The sequence below is a fragment of the Bos grunniens genome, chromosome 19, assembly GCF_055505025.1.
Source record: "Bos grunniens cultivar Pamir isolate PY7600 chromosome 19, Bosgru_T2T1.0, whole genome shotgun sequence".
NCBI classification, from domain to species: domain Eukaryota; kingdom Metazoa; phylum Chordata; class Mammalia; order Artiodactyla; family Bovidae; genus Bos; species Bos grunniens.
Genome location: NC_141183.1, coordinates 23,750,256 through 23,774,242, shown reverse-complemented (window position 1 = coordinate 23,774,242; position 23,987 = coordinate 23,750,256). Strand labels below are relative to the sequence as shown.

At 53.4% G+C, this 23,987-nt stretch overlaps 1 protein-coding gene across 18 annotated transcripts; it reads right to left on the bottom strand.

Annotated features, from left to right (window-relative positions):
- Positions 1-2,363: 2,363 nt before the first annotated feature.
- CACNB1 (calcium voltage-gated channel auxiliary subunit beta 1) lies at positions 2,364-23,893 on the bottom strand. Of its 18 annotated transcripts, none has more exons than XM_086357915.1 (15): positions 23,337-23,886; positions 20,829-20,959; positions 18,296-18,382; positions 15,204-15,323; positions 14,163-14,285; positions 13,459-13,595; positions 13,150-13,226; positions 12,586-12,740; positions 11,421-11,501; positions 10,903-10,961; positions 10,609-10,718; positions 10,311-10,462; positions 7,074-7,169; positions 6,457-6,642; positions 2,364-4,237 (listed from the first exon to the last, which is right to left on the bottom strand). In XM_086357915.1, the coding sequence occupies exons 2-15, from the start codon at positions 20,910-20,912 to the stop codon at positions 3,773-3,775; spliced, it is 1,932 nt and encodes a 643-aa protein (XP_086214041.1). In that variant the 5' UTR covers positions 20,913-20,959; positions 23,337-23,886; the 3' UTR covers positions 2,364-3,772. The 18 variants fall into 18 exon arrangements, with proteins under 18 accessions (XP_086214041.1, XP_086214040.1, XP_086214044.1 ...); XM_086357914.1 differs by lacking the exon at positions 23,337-23,886 and adding an exon at positions 21,365-21,486; XM_086357918.1 differs by lacking the exons at positions 12,586-12,740; positions 23,337-23,886 and adding exons at positions 11,758-11,777; positions 21,365-21,475.
- Positions 23,894-23,987: the final 94 nt, after the last annotated feature.

Genomic DNA, 23,987 nt, shown 5'->3' with positions numbered 1-23,987 from the left:
AGACAGAAACATACTCGGACACCTGCTTCTTCCTGCCCCGCACCCCTCTCCTTGCAGAAACCAGGGCACCCTGGGCCAGGGGAATCAGCACAAGACTTGGAGGTCATGGACAGCACAGAACTTGAAATCTGAAGATCTCAGTTCAAGTCCTTGCTTGATGGCTGTGTAGCTATGGTCAAACTGCTTAACCTCACAGAGCTTTATCTGTAAACTGAAGCTAATGATCCCTGCCTTTGATTGAAAATACCAGGGTGCACTGCAGATGGAGTTCTCTGTGGAGCCCAGACGGAGCCTGTTTTCTGCTCTTTCCCTTTTGGATGTCCTCCCACAGGAGGAGCTGTCTGTGGCTCCCACTTAGGCTTGTGACCACTTTGTCCAAAACTAATGTCTGCCTCTAACCTGGTTTTTTCACTTGCTTCCTCTATGTCTGGGAAGACCATCACCCACAGTCATCCACATGCCTCCCTCTCTCTCACACAGTTCAGTTCAGTCGCTCAGTCGTGTCCGACTTTGTGACCCCATGAATCGCAGCACACCAGGCCTCCCTGTTCACTCCCTGTTCAGCTCCCGGAGTTCACTCAGACTCACGTCCATCGAGTCAGTGATGCCATCCAGCCATCTCATCCTCTGTCGTCCCCTTCTCCTCCTGCCCCCAATCCCTCCCAGCATCATTGTCTTTTCCAATGAGTCAACTCTTCCCATGAGGTGGCCAAAGTACTGGAGTTTCAGTTTTAGCATCATTCCTTCCAAAGAAATCCCAGGGCTGATCTCCTTCAGAATGGACTGGTTGGATCTCCTTGCAGTCCAAGGGACTCTCAAGAGTTTTCTCCAACACCACAGTTCAAAAGCATCAATTCTTCGGCACTCAGCCTTCTTCACAGTCCAACTCTCACATCTCTCTCACTAGCCACCTCCAATTGCTCTCCAAGAACTCTCAATCCTAAACACTATTTGTCTCTTGCAGCCACCGCCTCCTTACCTGTTCCACTTCAAACCCTCATTTCTCACCTGGAGCACTGCAGCTGTTTCCCAGCTAGGCTGCCTCAAATCTATGCTCCTGTGACCCCACTCTTCCCTTTACCTTGAGAGCACCCTTTGCTAGTGAAGTGTCAAGAATGTGTCATGCATGTCACTTGCTTCCTCTGCCTTGAATACTTTCCCTGGTTCTCTGCAGGTCAACTCCTAACCAGCCTTCTAGACTCTACTCAAGCCTCACCTCCTCTAGGAAGCCCTTCCTGATCTCCCCAGGTTAAGGCAGGGACTTCTCTTTCAGGTTCCCCTAAGACCCATTGCTTCCCACATCAGAGAGCTCCCTTATGAACTGTCTGCTGCTCCCACTTAAGACTTGTGCCTGGTACATAGTAGATGCTCAATAAATGTTTGCTCAATTACTAAACACAGGAAAGAAAGATTGATTCCACTGCAATGCAAGGGGAAGAGCACCACAATGGGAGGCAGAATGGGCTCCAGTCCCAACAGTGCTGGCTTTGCCATCAACTCCCTGTTGACCATGAGCCAGTCACTCAACCTGTGGGCCTGTCCAGTTCCTCTTTCCTTGGGTTTGCTAACCCCTCATCTGGAGGGTCTGAATGTCCGTTGCCCTCTATACACACACACAGACACACACACACATGCACACTCTGGACAGGATTATCTGGGTCTACTACCCCAAAAACAAGAACCAGGAGAGTGGAGAAATGGTTTCTGGGTGCTGTGTGAGGCAGGCAAGTCCACATCCTGCCAGGTGATGAAGGCAGGAACTGTCACTCTCACCTGCAGACTTTCTTCCTGGCCTTTTCTCTTTCAGTCTGGGACTGGGGGAGTTCCCAATTCTCTACCCACCCCTCCCCCCCAAAAATACCTCCTTCTCTCTCACAAGGCTAGTTAGCAGTGACTGGGGTGGGGGTTGGAGGCATCAGTGGAGGAAGCCGGAAGTTCAGCCCTTCCCTCCCTGAGGAGCCCGGGAGCAGCTGAGGCCACAGGAGCAGAAAAACACGCATGCTTCTAAGACTGTGAGCCAGTGGCTCTGGATCTGATCCCCTGAATGACATCCGGGACACTCCACTTCCCTCTACAGTTTCCGGTTTTCCCTGGCTCTACTTATGGGGAGACAGGACAGGTATGGGGCTTGGGGCGGAGTGGAGCTGAGACTGGCCACGAAGCTCCTGTCAGGCTTGAATATAATGTGTCAGAGTCGAAAGTCAAAGCACAATCTCTCCCGCTGTGCAAATCACTCAGGGCAAAGCTGACTCCCACGCCCACCGCTTCACTCTCCTTCCCTGCAGGTCAGCAGCTCCCACACACCTAGGCTGGCAACCGAGTGGCGAGTGATGGGGACAAAGAAGCAGGCCTGGGAGGCGGTGCAAAGGACAGGACGGCGGTTTTATATGTGGCAAAATACTTCTAGGGTAGTACAGACGAACAGACAGACAGATTGGGGCACAGGACACCAGACAGGAAAGGGGGAGGGTTGGGCAGTGGTCTCTTCTAACCAGTAAGTGGAAGCTGCACCCCGCCCCAGGTAGGGGGTGGGGTGGGACAACATTGGCACAGGAGGTGGCGAGACAGGCATGAGGTGCCCATCCCTGAGGCGGGCAGCCGGGCAGGGCCCAGTCCTCGTTGGCACAATCGGCTCTCTCTGGCCCAGCTGGGTGCTGGGGGGCAGGGCTGCTGGGCAATGGGATGCTAGGCAGAGGGACACTCCAGAGCAGAGGGCGTACCAAGGCCTCTCCTGGGTGGAGTGGACATGGGTAAAGGACAGGATCACAAGAGGCAAATACAGAGCAGCAGCAGCAGCAGCCAAGCCCCCCACCCCCCAGGGGAGATCTGACGTCCAGAGGCAACCCCTGGGGTGGTGATTAACTCTGGGGCACCAACCATAGGGCCTCTTTTCTGGGGCCTCAGGGTGAGAGTGGAGGAGCAGTTTTTTTGGTTTCAAAATGAGGCGGATCAGAGTGTTCCATGGGCCCAGGTGACGAGAGGATGGGGGGGCTCAGATGCAGAGGGGCCCCCTCTTCTGATGGCAGCAGGCAAGGGATGTTGTAGGCAAAGCTCATTCCTGGGGTAGGCAAAGGCTTGAGGCATGGAGGTGGTGGGACGAGGAGCAGCATCTGGGGCGGCCTCCTCCTCAGAGTTCTAGGTCCTGGGCAGGCACAGGGCACTGCACCCGATGCCCGCCAGCATCATCCAGACCGCTCCATGAGGCAGCTCCCCATGGAGCTTCCACTGCTGTAGCTTGCGCCTCCCAGACAATGAAGCCAGGGAGCTGCGGGCAGGTGCTGCGGGCGGGGCTCATGGTAAAGGACGCTGGACCCGGGGTTTGGGGACGAGAGCCCTCATGTGAGAGTCTGTGGTCTCCCTCTCCAGGAAAAGCCCCTCCCCCCCATTCCCAAATACTCCAGGGTGGAAAAAGAAAGGGCCACACCATTTTAGGGCCCTCATTTAGAGCCCGGAGTAGAAGGAGTTAAGGAAGTGCACCTTTTCTCTGGGTGAGGGGAGAGAGCCCCCTGAGGTGGAGAAGGGGATACTGCAGAAAGGTGGGCATCCTCCATACATCCACAGCAGGTAGGTAAAAACCTGCCGCTGAGGCTTAAGGGACTCCCAGGAGCTGGGCGGAAGGTTACCACCAAAGAAACCCCAATCTGAGCAAAGGCATCTGAAAGGAGGGAGACAGCGCCCCCTGGAGGCAAGATACATCTCCGTGGTGAGCCCCCCTGTCCCTCCCCTCCCTTGGGCTCAAGAGCCCTTCCTCCCACTGTGTAGCCCCTGCCCCTCAGCGGATGTAGACACCCCGCCCCCAACCCTCCAGCTCGTTCTTGTTGCGCCCCAGAACTGGGCCCCCGCCCTCCGCGCAGTAGCGGGCCTTATTCCGGCCGCGGTTCCGGTTGTCGGTCAGCTCCTCTTCATAGTCTTCTTCCTCATCCTCCCAGGATCCCTGTCGGGCTGGTGGGGTGCTGCCCCCTGCAGGGTCTCCAAGCCCTGGCCCCTCGGAGGGGTCAGTCTCCATGTCCACACACGAGTCTCCCAGCTCCGTGTAGGCAGAGTTTCGGTTGCCAGGGGTGTCAGCATCAAACGTGTCTTGGCGGGACAGTGCCCGCAGGGTGCCCGCCCGGCCTGGCGGGTGGCTGCTGGGGTAAAGGCCTGGGGGCTGGCCCAGCTCTCCCGGGTACTCGTGCACACTGGCGTGCTCCCCCGTGGCCCGTTCCAGCGACTGGTCCCCGGAAGCAAGGTAGGGTCCCTGGTTAGCAGACGGACGGTACACACCATGCAGATCAGGCAGGAGTGAGAGAAACACAACAAAGCAAGGCAGGTTAGTGAGGCACCAAGACGCCCAGCCTGGCTGAAGGAGGAGGGTGCTGGCCCTAGGGGTTGGGCAGCTGGGCAACCGGCTCTGGAGCCCAGCCAGAGGACAGAACTCAAGGCATTTGTTCTTCCATTAGGAGAGGGGGCGCCCGACCTTCTCAGGTGTGAGAAGGCATGACCCTCCTGGTAATCATGGTAGAGAACCCATGAACAATTAGTCGTCACTTCCTCAAGGCACTCATTAACGCTGTCTTGGGCTAAATCATCATTACCAGCTCATTAGTATTGCCACTTGTTAGTGGTTGATTGGATTAGTCGTTGCCCCAAACATACTAAAGAGAATTTCATCCAGCTCCTTCAGCCCAACAGGACCCTAATCATAGGCGTCCAGAACTCCACACTTCTCCCTACTCCACTCTGAGTCAGGTGACAGTCTCCAAGGTTGATAGGATTCTTCCCCTGCCCCCAAAAGACTCAAAGCTTCAGGCTGGGGAAGGCTGCTGCTGCTAAGTCACTTCAGTCGTGTCCGACTCTGTGTGACCCAGTAGATGGCAGCCCACCAGCTCCTCTGTCCCTGGGATACTCCAGGCAAGAATACTGGAGTGGGTTGTCATCCTTCTCCAATGCATGCATGCATGCTAAGTTGTTACAGTTGTGGACAGGAGCCCACCAGGCTCCTCTCTCCATGGGATTCTCTAGGCAAGAATACTGGGGAAGGCTGATGGGTCTCTATTCCCCACTGGCAACGATGAGATGGCTCAGTGTCCTGAGCACCAATGTCACATGAAGATGGCCATGGAGGCTGCTGGGTGGGGTGCCAAGAGGCCTGGGTTCTAGTGCATCCCCTGCCACTTCAAGCTGTGTGACCCTGAGCAGTGACTCCCATCTCGGTGGCCCAGTTTCTCTGTGGTGCTGTGATGGGGATTAGGCTAGAGCAGCAATTTTCATTCCCTGGAGTTCTGGGGTAGATGGACAGGACATAGAGTGCTTCAGGGGTCCCCGTGGAGGTAAAGTGGAGGCCAAGCCACTAGCCCTCTCCAAGCAGAGCAAGGATGCCTTATTTACACACTGAACTTCCCATAAGATTCAGTGAACAAATGGGTTCTGGTGCTGAAAACAAATTTGAAAAGCAGTGGTCTAGAATGATTTCCTGGGTTTTTTCTAGCTCTAATCTAGAATCCAATACTTAATGATTTGACCTCAGAAATAAGCCATGGCTCCCATAGGAGATCAAGGTAGGGTGGGGCACCCACAGGAGGATCTTCCCTGGAATCTGTTTAACTGGAAGGGTGGAAGGTTCTGTATCAACTCATAGAATATGCTTCATTTTGGGTCTCTTCTGAGAACCCCTGGAGATTAGGGCTCTGGAGCAGGGGGCAGTCTGTCTGGTTTTAATGGCCCTGCTCTGTGGGACTCCCTGGGTCTGAAGGCCGTGGGTCTGTTGCGTCTAAAATGCTGTGACCTCTGTTGAGTCTAAAACGGGTGTTGCTGCTACTGCTGCTGCTGAGTTGCTTCAGTCGTGTCCGACTCTGTGCGACACCATGGACTGCAGCCTACCAGGCTTCACCGTCCATGGGATTCTCCAGGCAAGAACACTGGAGTGGGTTGCCATTTCCTTCTCCAAGGGATGAAAGTGGAAAGTGAAAGTGAAGTCGCTCAGTCGTGTCCGACTCTTAGCGACCCCATGGACTGCAGCCTACCAGGCTCCTCCATCCATGGGATTTTCCAGGCAACAGTACTGGAGTGGGGTGCCATTGCCTTCTCCGAAAACGGGTGTAGAGTCCAGCAAATATACATTGGTTTTCCTGTTTCTTCCTAGTCTCTTATCTTACAAGGCCCCCAAAGCAGAAGCCCCCAAGGCAGCAGATATAGTCTTATGGGACCAGGCCCAGATAGGCCCCACCAGCTAGCCCCAAACCCATCAAAAACCACAGACACCAGAAGCTGCCACTCACCACATTTTTTACAAAATAAAACTTTTCCCTTCCTTCCCCAAGTTCCCTGCACTCAGTTCCGAGCCCTGGGCAGGAGGGGAGGTGGGCGGGGCACCTACACCGTGTGCTCCTGCTGCTGGGGCACCGCCCTGGCTCGCTGCGAGGCCTCTAGCCCGCCCCAGAAGCTGAGATTTCTCCTGAGTGAGGTGAGCACTTGTACCTGGAGGTTGGAGACAGGGGCAGGGCTGGCAGCCAGGGCTGCAGTAGCCATGGTGCGGTTCAGCAGCGGATTGGGCGGAGTGCTGCTGGGCGGGTGTGTAGCCTTCCAATAGGCTTCCAAGTACTCTGCCAAGTGCTCGCAGGCGTCCTCCAATTGGTTCTCATCCAGGATGATGTCAAACATCTCCTGTGGAGGCGGGGTTAAGGGCAGGGCTGGGATGAGCTGGGCGTGACCAAGGGGTGAGGGTGTGGCCTGGGGGCAGTGGGTGGAGTCAAGGGGTTGAAGGACAAAGTTAAAAAGAAACCTCTGGATGTTCAGGAAGAGGAGGGCTCTCAGATATGTAAATTAAATATATATAAGGAGGTCTTAGCACCTAGATATTACAGCTTCCTCATTCTATATATAAGGTAGCCAAGGTGTGGAGAGGGGCTTAACTCTCCGTAGAGAAGTGGTGCTGCTGGGACTTGAACACAGTCTCTAACTGCCTGTTCAGCCCTCTTTTCCCAGACAATCCATCTGCACCTCTGAACTGGACCCAGGTGTTCCTGGTCATTCTCTCAGCAGGCCAGAGGAAACCAGGAGAACCCAAATGCCCTCCCTTCCCTTTGAGCACTCACAGGGGGACACTGCGCCAGTTTCTCTGAGGCCGCTATTTGGACGTTGAGGTGTTTGGACTGAGACTTCCCTCGAGACTTGATGAGCCTCTGAAGAACCTGTTTGGTAAGGGGAAAAGAGGAGCTAGAGGGACCCTGCAATGCACCAACCTGGTGAGGCAGGTCCTGGTTGGAGCCAACGTGGAGAGACAGTATCAGGGCCGGGGGAACATTCCATGACGCTCAGCCCTGGATGCCTTTTCAGAAATGACCTCACCAGCCCTGTGTCCATCCTACACAAAGCTCAGGCTCTCTCTTGGGTTTCATGCCAGCCTCCCCTGGGACATTCCAACAGTGGTTGTATGAAGGGCAGTGATTCTCCTTCCCAACCCCTGTAACCTTCTTTACAGGTTTCATTCATTCTGAGCCAACTTCCCCTCCGTGTTAACAACAGGCAGCCATCCTTGATAGGGACACTTGCTATGCCTTGGCACTGGTCTGTGCTTTTTTTCATTTTGTTGTTGTTGTTTAGTTGATAAGCTGTGTCCGACTCTTCTGTGACCCCATGGACTTGTAGCCCACCAAGCTCCTCTGTCCATGGATTTTCCAGGCAAGACTACTGGAGTGGGTTGCCATTCCCTTCTCCGGGGATCCTCCCTACCTAGGAGACAAACCCATGACTTGCACATTGCCAGCCAGATGCTTTAGCACTGTGCCACCAGGAAAGTCCTTCTTTTCATTTAGTCCTGACAATAATGCCTTTAGGCAGCCACTATTGTAATCCTCCTCTCAATGATAACAATAATAATGATAATAGCTAGACATAAAGCTACAACCTTAAGTGGTCAAAGTTAACAGTACCAGCAATACAACAAACCAACATCCTATGCTTCCTGATGTAATGCACTCAGAAGGACACATCACTTGGGGAATATTCCTACCGGAAATGCAAAACCTCAATCTGTTGACAGGGAAACATCAGACAAACCCACCTTGAGCAACAATCTACAAAATAAGTGATCTGTACTCTTCAAAAATGATAGTCTCATGAGAATCGAAGAAAAGCCCTTCTTCGATTTTTAGCTTAAAGATTACTAAGGAGAAAAAAAATGAAATAAAGAAGAAAAAAATACTAAAGAGATTTAACAACTAAATGCAACACGTGATCCTGGATTGAAGGGGAAATTGCTATAAGGGGCATTTTTGGGACAACTGGTGAAAACTGAAAATAGACAGTATTTTAGTGAGATTTCTTGAATTTGACATGTAAGTTAAGGTCCTTGTTCTTAAGAAATACATGTTGAAATTTTGAGGGATAAAGAAATACAAGATCTACAACTTAAACAGTTCAAGAAAAAAGATATATATATATAAACACATATATACATAATACAGATGTACATAGAGTGTGTACATGCCAAGTCACTTCAGTCATGTCCAACTCCGTGTGACGCTATGGACTATAGCCCCCCAGGCTCCTCTGTCCATGGGAATTCTCCAGGCAAGGATACTGGAGTGGGTTGCCATGCCCTCCTCCATGGATCCTTTCATTTCCTGACCCAGGGATCAAACCCACATCTCTTTCATTTCCTGCATCTGCAGGCAGGTTCTTTACCTGCTGAGCCATGGGGGAAGCCCTAAAGATAAAGTAGATGTGGCAAAATGTTCAAAATTAGTGAGTCTGAAAAAAAAATTAAATTGTATGCTTTAAATGGCTGAATTAAATGGCATGTGAATTTTATTTCTAAAGAGCCATTAAAAAAGTAGTGGTCTGAGTGAAGGGTATTCAAAGGTGATCCTTTGTACTGTTCTTGCAACTCTCCTATAAATCTGAAATTACTTCAAAATAAAAGTCTTTAAGAATTTAACACATATAGCACTCAATAGGTACCAGGCACTTTGCATGGTTAATTTGTTTATTTAATCTTCACAAACATCACCTAAGGATTCCTATTTTCCAAATGAGGAAACTGAGGCACAGAGAAGTCAGGTGACCTGCCCAAAGAGCCAGAGCCAGTAGGTAAGTGGCAGCAGTGAGACATAAACCCAGGCAGCCCGGCTTCAGAGTCCCCACCCTTAACCTCAGAGTCAGTGCTCAGCGAGGGCAATGGAAGTGTGTGTTACTTTCTAGTTCACAAAGTGCTTTTGCATCCATTATCTCATTTGATCCTTTAAACCACCTCAGGAAGTACTTAAATCCCATCCTCCCCTTTATCCTCATTAGAAACTGGGTGTTTAGCTCATAGGGTACTATCATGCAATGTTAATCCCTGATTGCCTTCATCAGACAGAACTCTGGGCTCTTTACATCACTACCTCAAGATAAGCATTATAATTCCCATTTTGTAGGTGAAGAAATTGTGCAAAAGCTAAATTATCTCCCCAAGATCCAAAGCTCAATAACATACAACCAAAAAAAACAACAAACTTTAATTAATTAAAATAAGCCACTCAGAGCTAGGATCTGACCCTCATGCCGTCTTCTAACTTCAAATCCTTCACCTAGGGACTTCCATTGTGATCTACTGGCTAAGATTCTGCACTCCCAACGCAAGGGGCCTGGGTTCGATCCCTGGTCAGGGAACTAGATCCCAATTGCTACAACCAAGAGTTTGCTGCAGCTAAAAATCCCACAAGACACAACTAAAGACCCAACGTGTCACAACTAAGATCCGGAGCAGTCAAATAAATAAACATTTTATAAAAATCCTTCAACCTGGCTCACCTTCCACGTTTCTCAAAACCACTAATGTCTGGGGGGGCGGAATTAAAGGAGCTGCTGTATGACAAAGAAGTAAATCAGTCTTCCTACCAAGTTCATCTCTATCAAGGTCTAAATGAGGGCAGTACAGTAAAAAGGGCTGAAATAAAAAGACAGGAGAAAAAAAAAAGACAGGAGAGGTCTTTTTCCAACTGCCAAGTAGCTGGGTGACACTGAGGCAGAACACACAGAATTGTTTCTATTTTCTGGACTAAGGATGGGAGGTCAACAAAGCAGAGACAGGGGACTAACCTGCACAACTCTAATAATAATATTTAAAACACTTAATACACGATGAGGTATATTATACCAGATCGTTTGCTAAGTGATAAGTATTCACATTAGGTTGCATCTTCACAATATCCAGACAATGGAGTTTGATGGAGAAGAGAATCTGGGCTTGAGGAGATGAAGTCACATGATTAGTAAGCAGTACCTGGGGCTTAAACACAGGCAGCCCACCCAGAGCACTCCTGTCCCCAGTAGGGTCTTGTACCCACCTTAGGAGAGGTGATCTTGATGTAAACAATGATGGGGGCCAGTGAGGTCTTGGAGAGCTGGGCTGGATGGTTGATGGTGTCGGCGTCCAGAGCAACCAACTGAAGGGTTCGGGCTAGCTCAAAGATCCGCTCGATCTCGCTCTGAACCTCAGCTAGGCGAGTGGAGTCATGGGGAAGGGGTAAATGTAAGGCAGCCTCCCAGGAGGCAGTGGGCAGATAGAGTGTTTCTGGAGATGCCCCCTCACTCCCACATCTGGCCCCAGAGCAGGGTGGGGGCAGAGTCAAGGGATGGGCTCACCCAGGCTGGAGCGTGTGTTGGAACGCTCGATGATGATGTGTTTGCTGGGGTTGTTGAGGACTGATCGCTTAGCCAGGGAAATGTCCGCTGTCACACGTGTGATGGAGATCCTGGGGGGCAGAGCAAAGTGTCAGGGTTCAGGGTGGGCTAAAATGTCCTGCCTCCTCCCCAGGCTCCAGGACAGCATTGTAGCCCGCAGTCCAAGAGTTCCAGGATTATCATTCAAGCCATCCTGCCCAACCCCAGCAGCAGAGAACCATGCTGGGCATGGAGAGCCAGCTCCAAAGGGCTTACCTGCCATCAAACCGATGCTTCAAGAAGTCAAATAAAGCTTTCTGCATCATATCTGTAACCTGAAGTTGGGGCAGGGGGTGGGGGTGGAGGAGGAGGAGGAGATGTCAGGTGTTTGAAGCTCTCAAGGAGGGTAGACTGCTAGGCATTTGCCCCCTGACATTTCATTTTCTCCTTTAATCCCTGAGATGAATGAGTCCCTGTTCAGGGGAGGAAGTGATCCTTCTGAGTTTGAGGGGCCTCCACTGGGGTCTCTGATTCCAGAGATCCTTTCAGGTAGAATCTCTAGGAGGACTTTTCTGGGTATTTTTGAGAAGACTAGACCCTTCTGAGTGGGTCTCCCCATGGGTTGGGTTGGGGCCCCCCTGGGGAAGGGGGTGGTCTCTAAAGGTCTGTAGCCCTCTGGGGAGGAAACCCTGGGAAGACCCTGCTGGGGGATGTCTCTGGAGTCTCAAGACCTTACAGAGTCTTTCTGGCAGTCTGGGCCCCTCTGGTCCCTATGCCCCTCTAGGGGCTCCTACCTCATAGCCCTTGAGCGACGGTCCCACCAGGATAATGGGCCTCATGGAAGGTACCACGTCATAAGGGGGCACGTGTTCTGTCTGGGGGGAAGCAGGGAGGGGAAACCCCAGAGTGGAGATGGCATTAGCCCCTCTCCCCTCGCCTCCAGGCTCCCGCATGCATCCTTTCCTCCCCCTGGTCCCAAAGCCCAGATGTGGGGGATCAGGGTAGGGGTGGGGAGGGAGAACCAGGAATGGTGGGGGGAAAATGGGGGCAGATATGGGAATGGGTGTTAGAAGGTCCCCCTAGCTCATCCCAGAGGGTGGGGAGGGAAACATAGAAAGCTGTGCTACTCACCGACTTCTGCTTCTGTTTGGCTGGGTCCAGAGATTGCCAAGATGGGGGAGGGGGAGGAGAAAGGGGAGGGTACCCAGGCAGGGGCAGAGGGCAAGGGAGGAGCCAGGACAAGAGAGGGACGGAGAGCGGGCGGACGAGGAGAGATAACAGGGCATGCGTGTTAGTGACAGACAGAGCCAGAGAGAGGGGATGGGACCCCATGCCAAGGGGGAGCCAGAGATGGCCCTGGATCAGGGCCAGGAGTGGGACTGACAGCCAGTCCGGTGAACTTTGGAATATTCAGACATCCTCTACCCCCTTTCCGGGTCTTGGAAAAAAGCTGGAAAGAGTGATAGCCCCTAATTTGGTGCCCATCTCCTGGCCCCAGTGCAGGCCAACCTGCCCATTGTAAGGGTTCCCTTAACTGTCCTGCTCTGCAGCCAGGAGATCCCTGGGCACCCTAATCTGAAAAGGGCAAAGAAGAGTCACCATTCCACTTTCCCCTTCACATCTGGGGGCAAGGGCAAACATGAATATGCCACTGGTAGTGAGGGGGAAACGTCGGGTTTCATTACAACCAGATCTGCTTTCAGTTGGGGGGCGGGGGCTAGAAGGGCTGCTTCCATGGCAAGAACCATCCCTTCTGGGCAAGAAGGCCAGGGTGGGGTTGTGTATGGAGACAGACGTGCCCATTCTGGGTGCCACTCTACCCTTCCCTCCTCCTCGGCAGGAAGGCCTGATCCCCACAAAATCAGGCCGATACCCCATCTGAATCCATTCCAGCCCCCCTCCACCCACCGAAGAGCTGGGCCCTGACCTCCCCTCTCACAAGAACGCAGTAAGAATTACCTTCTTGAAGAAGGGGATGCGCTTGCCGTGGGGCGGCGGGGTGGTAACACTGCTAATACTAGTCTTAGCAGAGCCGCTCTGCTCCCCGAGCTCTGCCTCCTCATCCTCTAACTCTAGGGGGTCTAGTTCAAAGGCTAAGTTAGTCATTTCATTACCTGGACCGGAGAGTCAGGATTGAGGGAGGGAGGAGGCGAGGTGGGGAGGAGTGAGATGGACATGGAGACACAAGTACAGAACGCGGGGATGGGATGGGGAGAAAAGAAAGAAGAAGAGGTGAATGGAACAGGGCTGGGAGAAATGAATGGGGGGCAGGGGGCGGGGCAGTCAGGAGAAGAGATGGAGCTACTGAAGAAATGGGAGAGGACAGACATGAGAGAATGGGTGCTGACTGACCAGCCCAGCTTGGGGGGTGCCCTGCTCTTCATGGAGGGGGTACCGCTGGATGTGTTTGGAGGACTCAGGATTGGGATACCCCTTACTGCAGGGAAAGGAAGGGACAGGCAATGGGGAGACCACCCCACCCAGGAGCTCCACCCCACCCCCTGGGGTGGCGGCAGCTCTTACCACTGGCAGGGGGCGTGGGGCGGCGGGTGCCAGTCACCACGTCTCCCAGGCTGGAGCTGGAGTTGTCACCTGATTTGCTGTGTGGGCAGAGAGGCAAATGGAGCCGTGAGCAAAGAGGTGGGTGTGAGGGCGGGGGATCTTGTTCTCTTACAGGCTGCCCCTCCCCACTCTGTGGCCCTCATTCGCCAGCCCCACGGGTGAGGCCTCGGGCAACTCTGTGTCCTCAGAATATGAGGTCAACCCTTGGGGCCTCCTCCTGGCTGGCTGGCCTCTCCCGGGGGTGGGAGTGCCCCGCCCCCAGCCAGACACCTGGAGCTGAGGCGGTTCTGGCGCAGCTTCTGTTCCTGCAGCAGGCGCAGGCTGTCCAGTTTGACAGGGCTGGGGATGAAGCCAACCTCACAGCCCTCCTTCACCAGTCGCCCGATCCACCAGTCATTATTGTATTTCTGCAAACAACAACGGCAGGTGGGGTGGGGGAGACCAAGAAGGAGATTAGAGGTCAAGCCAGCAGCCAGCTCCAGGGGATACCACCCCCAACCTTGCCTTCTCTGCCCAGGGGATGGCACCCTCAAAGAGCCCTGGCACCAGCCTCTGAGTACAGCTCCCAATTCTCAGGGCTCTCTAGGACCAGCATCCTCTTGTGCCCTGGACTACCCCACCCCAAGCATATCCCTGTTCTGAGAGTCCTTCCTCCCGCCATGTGTCAGCTCTATCCTGGAAAGGCGGGGAGAGAAGTAAATGCTGACACCTCTGTGTGCCTGGCACACTGCCACTCCATCAACAGTCCTCTTCACAAACCCTCCCAGCAACCCTGCAACCTAGGTATTACCATCGCACGTTACCAATGAAAAATCTGAAGCTCAGAGAAGTGGAAAGATTTGTCTAAGATCACAGAGCAAATTTAGCCCAGCTCTGCTTAGTTCAGAAGTCTTTTTCCACTAGAGCTCTGACTGCCCCTCTCCTGGCACACACTTCACTGCCCTCCCTCCAGATGCCAAGCGGTCTCGCCCCACCTCTTTGATGTGTAGGAAGTCCTTAGGCTCGAAGGTGATGGCCACTCCCTGCACAGGCACCTCATCCCCTGGAGATGGGTTGTAGCCGACATTTGTCCGCACAGCAAATGCCACCGGCTTGGTCTAGAGGAGGCATCCAGGGTGGATGACAACCAGAGAGTTAAATCACCATGGGATGTACAACTTCCTGACTGGGGTGGTGATTATGGAGAGGTTTGTTTTGTAAATTCTTCATTAAGATACACATTATACACGCTACTATACACAAAGTAAACACAGTCCTACTGTATAGCAGAGAGAACTATATTCAAAATCTTGTAATAATGAAAAATGCATGTATAACTGAATCATGTTGCTGCACACCTGAAACTAACACAACACTGTAAATCAACTATACATCAAAAAAAATTTTATTAAAAAAACAAAAGTATTCACTGAATGGCTTATGCAGGTTTTTACGTGCATATTAAATTTCACAGTAAAAAAAAACAGCAAAAAACAGAACTCAGTCCTCTCAGGATGGAGGGGGGCATCAGGGAATAAGTATAGGTTATGGGGGACCCCAGAATGACACCAAGAAGGAACAGTCACAGTAATAATAATAATAGTAGTGATCATGATAGCAGCTACTGTTTAGTGTGCCAGGCACTGTGTTATATGTTTCACACCCATTATCTTATTTATTCATTACAAAAATCCTACAAAGTGCTATTATCATATTCACTTGAATGAATGGGAAAACTGAAGTTCAGAAAGGTTAAGTGAATGGCTTAAGATCTCACAGCTAGTAAAAGCCAACCCAGAAAGAGTGGAAATGTTTAGCTCCTGTTACGTGTGGCAAGAGTTTTAGGCACTTATTGCACTTTATAAGGAGGCAGGTATTATAGCTTACACTTTTACAGATGAAAGACAGAGGCACATAGGAGGCGTACATCCGCCGGGAAGTGGCTGGGCCAAGACTTGACTCAGGTCTGTTCAGGCTGTCTCCAAGGCACGAGGTAAGGGAAACAATGCCAGCACAGCCCCTCCCATCTTTCTCACCTTGGCTTTCTCTAGCTGGGCTAACGCCTGACGCTCTGCCTCCTTCCTTAAGGCTTCCCGGTCCTCCTCCAGAGACACATCAGAGTCTGACGGACGGCTGGTGTAGGACTCTGCTGAGCCCTGAAAACAGACAGGGCCAGCTCAGGGCCAACGCCGCCTCCCCAGCTCCTGGGCCGCAGAAGGCACCAGTGTGAGACCACAAGGGCTAGGAGGTGGCGGCATTAGACAGGAAGAGCCTGAGAATGAGGTCTGCAGGCCCCTGGGAAGAGTGTGGCCCTAGAAAGGGTGATAGCAACAAGCAGGGAATTATGGCAGGTCCAAGGACAGCTGCTTGGGGCCCAGGGAGGGGTGGGAACCTGATAGGGTGCAGTGCAGAGGCAGAGTGCCAACGGTCAGTCTCCATTCCCTGTTCCTCCTTCCCTCCCCTGCTCCCAGAACCCGCTGAGACAGACCCAGCACAGGCCCAGTGAGTCCTTCCAGGGGCCACAGCCACCAGCTTAGGTCTGAGCCCTCTGCACTGGTGGCCATGGGCAGCCTGCTCCATGTGCTAGGGCCACACAAAAATTTGCTACCTTCTGCTCAAGGGTGAGGGAAAATAGAATCCTACCTCCCCTGCCAGAAGCTGGAAAGCCCCAACCCTTAGACTCTTATAAGATACAAAAAAGAACCCAAAGTTCCTGGGGTGGGGCAGACAGGAGAAACACATCAAGAGAAGAACACAAGCAGGCTTTTCCCTTGCATTAGGGCAGCCAACTGCCAGCATTAAGACAGGTTCAGAAGTCTGGGTGTGCCAGGATGCTGGCCTTGACCACACGGACCATCCCAGGACATAAGGAACTCCCTCAGCAATGCAGACACACGTGTAAGGCACACATAGCCCAGGAGGTGAATGAACATGCTCTTTCACGGGTGTATTTGGATGTGCAACTTCAAGTCTGTTCGGGAGTGTGTGCTCTGTGGTATGTCCTGGTGCATGACTGAATGCATACAGGTCCCTGTGTGTGCGTACAGGGGAGGGCAGGGGGGCGCCCTCAGTGTCTGTGTCCCCAAGGGAACGTGAGGACGGGAGCCAGAAGTGTGGATTTATTGCTACAAAGGGCCGGAGGGGATGTGACGAAAGGTAAGACTGCAGGGGTGGGAGGGTTTCTTTCTGAAGACAGGAAGGGATCACTTGGCCAAGAATGCCCATTAGCCTGGTATGGAGGGGACCTCGGAAAGAAAGAAGACCAGGTCCCATCTCCCCAGAGTGCCCTCGTCATCAGCCAGTGCAGCGGCCCATCCATTTCCCAGCCAAATCAGGAAAATGGGAGACTCTGAGAGGAAAACCAGGGGGTGGGGTGGGGTTTTCATAGAAGCTGGAAAAGCGATACAAAGGAAAGAGTGAAAACCAGTGAATCAACTACTCTTTATCCCTCCTGAGCACTCAGAGTCAGGAAGACAGCCACCAGGAGAGCCAGAGGAACAGACCCAGAGATGGAGAGGGGCAGGCACTTACTGACCCCAACACACACACACACACACACACACACGCGCACACACACGCGTGCGCACACACACACACACACAAGTGCGTGCATACCAGAAATGGCGGGAGACAAGGGAACAGTGAGAAGGCAAGGAAATAGGCTGGAGTGAAGGCCTCCCACCAGCTTTCCTGAGGGGCTGCTCCCGCCCCCCACCCCCACCTTCACTCCATCCCCAGCTCACCACTACGAGGGTCTGGTTGGGCACCTCCATCCCGGCGCCCTCAGTGCCTGGCCCTGCTGGCCTAGGGGGTGGCCCAAACTGCCCGTTCCCCCAGGGGGCTCAGGTTACAAGCAGAGTTGCTACATGTGCAAACTGCTAGGGTATATTTAGCTCAGAGATGTGGCAAGGCCTGCCCCCCCACTCCCTGCCACCTACTGGGGGTCAGAGCTGGGGAGCTGAGAGGAGAAAGGATTGGAAACTGGGGTCTGATCCCCTGGGTTGGCAAACACTGAAGGAATGAGGCCCTTTTCTGTCAAGAGGGGCTCCACTGAGCACGGTGTCATTTTTCCTAGCCCTGGCCCTGCCCCAGTCCTACAATACACACAGGGGATGAGGGAAAGGACTTCCCATTTGTATGTGTATTTAGGAATCCTGGGATGAAAGGTCCCTTTCCTGATCCTCTCAAGTCAGGCCTGGGCTTTCGAGTGCCAAGTGTTGTGGAGACATAAGAATCAAAAAGAAGGGCCTCACTCCAGTCAGTAGTGGATCTGCCTGGCATCATCCTCTCTCTCTTGGCCTGGGGGTGACTGACTTTCCTACTGTCCTCTGTCCTCATGTGCCTGCCCATTTTTTCTTCAACGTACTCCTTCCTTGTCTGATCCTAAGCCCCTCTCGCCTTTTTTGGGTACCAGGCTTTGTTGAGATGCTCTGTAGTCATAGCAACCACAGGGCTCTCTCACTGCTTCTCCCTGAGCCTGAGATGGCCTGGGGTTGAGAGTTAGAACAGAGATGAGAATGGCAACTTCCTGACTGAGAACAGAAGACCCCAGAAGGCCATTCAGTTATAACCCCTGCCCTTTCATTCAGGGGTGCTGGGCTGAAGTCCTCTCTAAAATCAACTTCCTGCTGCCTCTCCTCCACCCTCCTCAACACACGTTCTCTCTGCATATTAAACAACAGTCACTACTGGATGTGAGGGGGGCGTTTCCCCGGATCCATATCTAATCAGGGCTCCAGGGACCCAAATGTCCTGGCTTCTCATTTCATAGGACCTCCCTCTACCCCATGCTGTCACAGATTCTGGGGGAGGACATGGAAGAAGACAGCCGGCAGGGGGAGTGGGTGACAGCCTGAAGCAAGCTAGAAGGAGGCAGGCCAGGCTGTCCCTGAATGAGATGACGCAGGCAGGCAGCAGGGGCTGGTGCCTGGTGCTGGGGGAGGGGCTGGGCGGGGGCTGAGGGAGTGGGTACAGCTGACATTATATGCAGAGGAGGTCATGGGGTGTAAGGGTGATGGGGTGGTTCTAGGCAGGTAACAAATGACGTGGGGGAGGGTGCCTGGAGCTCACCAATCCTGGTCTCCACCAACCAGCCACCTCCCTCCTCTCAACCCAGCCTCCCCATTACCTGGCGGACAAAGCTGTTGGATGTTGTATCCGAGGATGTGCTCCCATCCGACCTTTTGAACCGCCCTTTCCTCTTGCTGTATTTGCCCTGGAGAAGCCAGGAAGGGACAAGAGTAGAATCTCAAAGACCCTTGCCCAACCCTCATCCCATCAAGTCCAGAACTACAGCCAAGCCTTGGCAATATCATTCCCTAATCTCAAGAGCCTGCCCCTCCATCTTCTTCCTGAGATGGTACAGCCCGAGGGAGAGGGAGGGCCCAGACCACAGCCATGGGGTGGGGGACAGAGCAAGAGAGCCCTAGGAAGCACACACAGAAACCCCCGAACCAAGTCAGAGGTTGGGAAAGGGGAGGTGCTGAGAAGCTGGAAGCTCATTAGGCAGCAAAGCTAATTAAGACGCTGGGCAGGCTGCAGAGGCCTGGGGGGAAGGGAGAGACTGCCTGCAGTACTGGGGGTGTGGAGACAGCCCCTGGGAAAGTCCCCTTCCCTCTCCACTTCAGCTGGAGCAGACTGGGGCTGTGTGCACCTATAGCCCCCAGAGAGAAGAGGAATCGCCAACCCAGGCCCAGCTTGGCTTTCCTGAGCCCAACTCTTGCCTTGTTTTTTGCAGAGTGGGGAGGGGAGTTGCAGCTCTCTGGTCTTAAGAGACCTAAAACTATTAGATTTCTAGGGAGGAGGGGAGGGGACATGAAACTGTATTTGGAAAGTAAATATCTAACCCCAACCTTGACCCATGGGGGCAGATTTAGCACACCCCTCATCCTGGTAGGACTTTTTTCCAGCCCCCTTTTCACAATCACAGTGATCATACCTCTTCCCAAGGGGGCAAGAGACATCAAGCCCTTTAGCCCTCAGCTGCCACTGCCCACTTCCTGTCCCATGATGCCCACCAGGCTGCATAAATCTAAATGTCCCTTGGCCCTCCCCCAAGAAAAACCGAGGACACAGCCCCTGCAGGGCCTCCGGGAAGCCGGGCTCAGTCCCGCTGGCTGGGCTCCTGGCTTGGGTGGTGTGGACACTGCCTGACCTCTCAAGTAGCCACCTATTCAGGTATTTCCAGGCCTCCTAGGAAGGGGGCTGCTTCTTTGCCCTCCCCAACTCACATATACACATCAGCCCCCAGGCAATCTAGAGTGAGAGGGGATGATTGAGGGTCCAGGCCCTCCAAGCTGCTGTCCACAACCTCCATCCTAGAGTTTCTTTGCCAAAGAAGCTAGATAAGCCATAATCAGACTAGAGGCTCTGGTTCCTTGGGCTTGAGTACAAGAGATGGATGGATAGATGGGCAAGACACCTGGGAACCCTTCAAGAATCCTCCCTCCCTCACCTTCTCTGGAACCAGACATATATCCAACCTTAAGGACTGAGGATCCCTATGAATTTAAGAGGATTCCCCCAGTGAGCACAAGGCTCTCTTTCACAATATCACCACTATCCCAGGCTAGGAAAAGGGAGTGGCACCCAGAGGGACAAGGGACAGCTGAAAGGAAGGGCCCGGTCAGCTGCCTCCCAGGCTCCAAGGGGCCTGGGGTGGAGAAGGGAAGTATTTTTAGGTCTGATCTGACACCCCCCCGCCCCACGTGCCCATCAGCCATACTATCATGGTGGTTACAGTTGCTCCAGGCTGGCCACAGCAAGAAAAGAGTTAATGCTATCCTAGCCTTGGGGTGTTGCCAGAATGGAAAAGGACATGTCCCAGAGAAATTCTTGGGGACGACCACCCCAGACTCTGCTGGTCACTCCACCGGCACCCTCCACCCCCAAGAATATCCCTTCTTGGGGGTAACCAGTTGGTACAGGAAAAGTGTGAGTGGGGGTGGGGAGGCAGCCCCCCCCCCCCCCCCGTTCCCCAGGTAACACAATTTCTTCCCCTCCAGGACAGTGAGTTGGCATCCATCCAACTTTCCAAACTTTGGAGGCGTTTTCTGGGGCTAGGGGGATGGGTCGGGAAGGGCTAACACGGGTGTCGGGGGAGGGGAGGTGGTCTAATATAGAGGTGGAACTGAAGTGGCTGGGACGGGGGCCTAGCTCGGTGCTGGTCCCTTCCCCACCCTCGAGGGCCAGTGTCCGTAGCTCTGAAGGCCTGCTGGCACCGCCCTCTGACCACCGCCTCGGCCATCTCCCAGTGCCACCCCCACTCCACCCACACCCGCCCGGAGCCCCTGAGCGTGCTCTGCGTCGCCCCCTTTGCCTGAGCTCTCTCTCTAGCCTCCCTCAACCCACGGATCCCGCCGCCAGCACCCACACTCTTAACCCACTGGAGCCGGTACCCAAGGAGCAAAGCCCCTGACGCGGGGGAGAGGAGGAGGCGAGGGTGACAGGCGGCCCGACCGCCCCCTCCCCGCTCTGCAAAACCGCAGCATAACTCCCAGCCAAGCGCCCATCAATCATTCACTGGCAGGGATGGGGGGCGCAGAGCCTTTTCCCCTCCACGCCGGGCATATAACCCCTTTCTCCCCGGTCCCCCCTCGATCCGACCCCACAAGGTCCACGGGAGCGGCCCCCTTCCCTCGATCCCGGCCATCACACCTCACCTGTGGGCTGGGGTCGAAGACCTCCATGGGGATCTCCTGGGAGGATGGGTAAGGGCCCCGGGACATGCTGGTCTTCTGGACCATGGAGAGGAGCCTCCCCTCCGGCCGCCGGCCCGGCCCAGCCGGGCGCCCTCAACGCATGAGAGAGGCCGTCGGAACCGAGAACAGCGTAGCCAGCACCCGGTCCAGCCACCTGGCCCGGCCTTCGGTTGCCCTCTTCCTGCGTTCCCTCCCTCCTCCCGCTCTCTCCTCTGCTGCCGCCGCCTCCTCCGCCCCTGAAGGCTCAGCATCTCCCCCCGCCCCCTCCGCTCCCACCCGTCCCTCCCTCCCTCCCTCCCTCCCTCCGCCAGTCGCGGCCCCGCCCCTCGCAGCCCCTCCGCTTGCTCTGCACAGACAATGGGGGGGAGGCTGCAGGGACGCACGCCTCTCCCGGCGAGCTCAGGTCTCCGACTGGCCTAGGGTGAGGGTGGCCACTCTGGGGGACATTAGAAACCTTGCCAAGGGGCTGAGAGCGGGAGGGAGGGGGTGCGGTTTACCAGTGGATGCCAAGCGCGGATGGAACCGAAGCGCGGATTAGCATGGCTGGCACCGCCCCCCGCTTCCGTCCCAAACCGCTCTTCCTAGCTGGTCTCCCCATTCCATTCCAGGCTGGGCCACCGGAACTTCCCAGCCCTTGTGATCCTGGGACCCAGCTTTAACTCCTTTCTCCCCACTGTTGTCCCAGACCGCCTTAAGCCAAACAGAAAGGTCCCTCCCTCCCAAATAGGTTGGTGCTGGATGGCTGGAGGCTGAAGCTGGGGTGGGGAGGGTGTCCAAACGGAGTTCAGCAGAGACAGCAACAAGAAATCCCAGGGATTCAGGAGTCCTATTGCCCTAGCGCTAACAGCTATCCCTCAAGCCTTTCCAAAAGGCCAGGGGTGGGCCTGGGTGAGGTCTGTGTTCCTGAGTAGAGAGGGAGGAGGAGGAAGAAATGTGGAGCTCAGACTGGAGAGTGGCGAAAATCAGATCTAATGACCTGTCACCTGGAACTGTTTCCCCCTTCATCCTTTATTTGGGGACAGATATCCAAGGCCTGGACCCCAACCACCATGATCTGTGAAGCTAAAAGGACTAGAGGATTCTGGCAAGCGGCCTTAGTGCCAACTTGGTTCAGGCTCTTTCTGGTGGTGTGGCTCTGGGCACATCAGTACACCTCTCCTGTAAAACGGGTTTGCTGGTACTGTGGTGTCTTTGTCACCTGGGATTTTGGGGAGGAAGAGGAAATTAAATGATGGGTTTCTGAGATGTTTGGAGATGCTGTAAGATGCTGTGCAGGGCAGGGGTGAGGTAGGGAAGGGAGGGGAGAGTGTCAATTTTGACAGGAGCACCTGTTACCACCTTGCTTGACCCCTTCCCGGGCTCCACAAAAAAGAGAAATGAGAAGTAGAATGGAGATTTGCCCAGGTTCAATGACTCTAAAATAAGCCAAGCTGGGAGTTTTCTGGCAGTCCAGTGGTTAGGAGTCCAGGCTTTCACTGCTGAGTGAAAGTGAAGTCGCTCGGTCGTGTCCAACTCTTTGTGACCACATGGACCATAACTTAACAGGCTCCCCTGTCCGTGGGATTTTCCAGGCAAGAGTACTGGAGTGGGTTACTATTTCCTTCTCCAGGGGATCTTCCAGACCCAGCGATCGAACCGGGGTCTCCCACATGGCAGGCAGACGCTTTACTGTCTGAGCCACCAGGGAAGCCCAGGTTTAATCCCTGACTGGGGAACTAAGAGCCTGCAAACCGGCGCTGCTAAAAGTAAAATAAGCCAACCTGCTGTGTTTTGCTGGAGGGGAGTCTGGGGAATACACTGACTCCTCCTTCTCACCCTGGGTTTTGCAACAGGTGTGGGTCAGCCCTAAGATCCAACCCTGAGCAGGGCTCCCATCTTTCCCTTGGACACAAGAGAGCCTGGCATGACAGAGAAGGCCTGGGTTTTGTAGAAAGACCTGGGTTTTCAATTTCTCTATTGTGAGAAAGTGGCATGAATTTTGATCCCCTTCCTCTTTTTTTTTTTTTTTTTTTGAGGGGGTGAGGGTGGCCACACCACACTGCTTGTGGGATCCTAGTTCCCTGACCAAGGATCAAACCTGGGCCCTCAGGCAGTCAAAGCACAGAGTCAAAACCTCTGGACCATCAGGGAATTTCTTTCCCTTCCTCTTTGGACCTCATCAGCACTATTTAGCTGGCTTCCCAGCTAGCCCTAGTGGTAAAGCACCCACCTACTAATGTAGGAGACATAAGAGAGGAAAGTTGGTTATGTGGGTCAGGAAGATCTCCTGAAGGAGGAAATGACAACCCACTTCAATATTCTTGCCTGGAGAATACCATGGACAGAGAAACCTGGAGGACTACAGCCCAAAGGGTCACAAAGAGTAGGACACGACTGAAGCAACTTAGCATGCATGCTCTATTTAGCAGCCAGGAAAGTTCAGATGATAGATATGGGGTTACCAGCTGGAGCAAAGTAAGAAGTTTTTACCAGAACCCAGCTTTATGTTTCTTGGACCTTGGAATGTTCTCCTTGGATTCTTAACCAAGCCTTCGGTTCTCCGAAGCAAGAAGAAAGAACTATGAGAGGTCCTGTCGTTTGATTTAAAAAGACTTCCCAACTATTCTTTCACTCACTTGCTATTTCTCAAGTGCTTACTTATGTGCCAAGTTGTATGAGCCAAACCCATCCTGCCATCATGGAGCTTGTCTTAACGCCTTCTTTTGCAAATTAGATATATCATAACTATACAGGTACACTATACAGAGGAGGAAATGGAGGCACTAAGTAATTAAGGACCACAGTGGCTCAAAAACTAATGACCTGCACTCCAGGGCTCCCCAATTACTGGGAGAGTGAATAAAAGCTTGCTTTTGTCTGGTATCTCAGCTCATTCTCTCTTGCTTCATTCCCCTCCACCCCGCCCATTAATAAAACACCCTTCCACAGAACCCACTACACCTGGGAGAAGTAGGCCACTGTAGCAAGCCCCCTTTATCCCGCCTGCGCAATCCAGCGGACTTCCGGCTTTCACTACCCACGTAATCGGGTACCCTCGCTGCGCATGCCTAATAGGAAGTCGGACTATACCACTTTGGCATACCGAAGGGGGATATTTCCCATGTTTTAAAGTTTAAAACC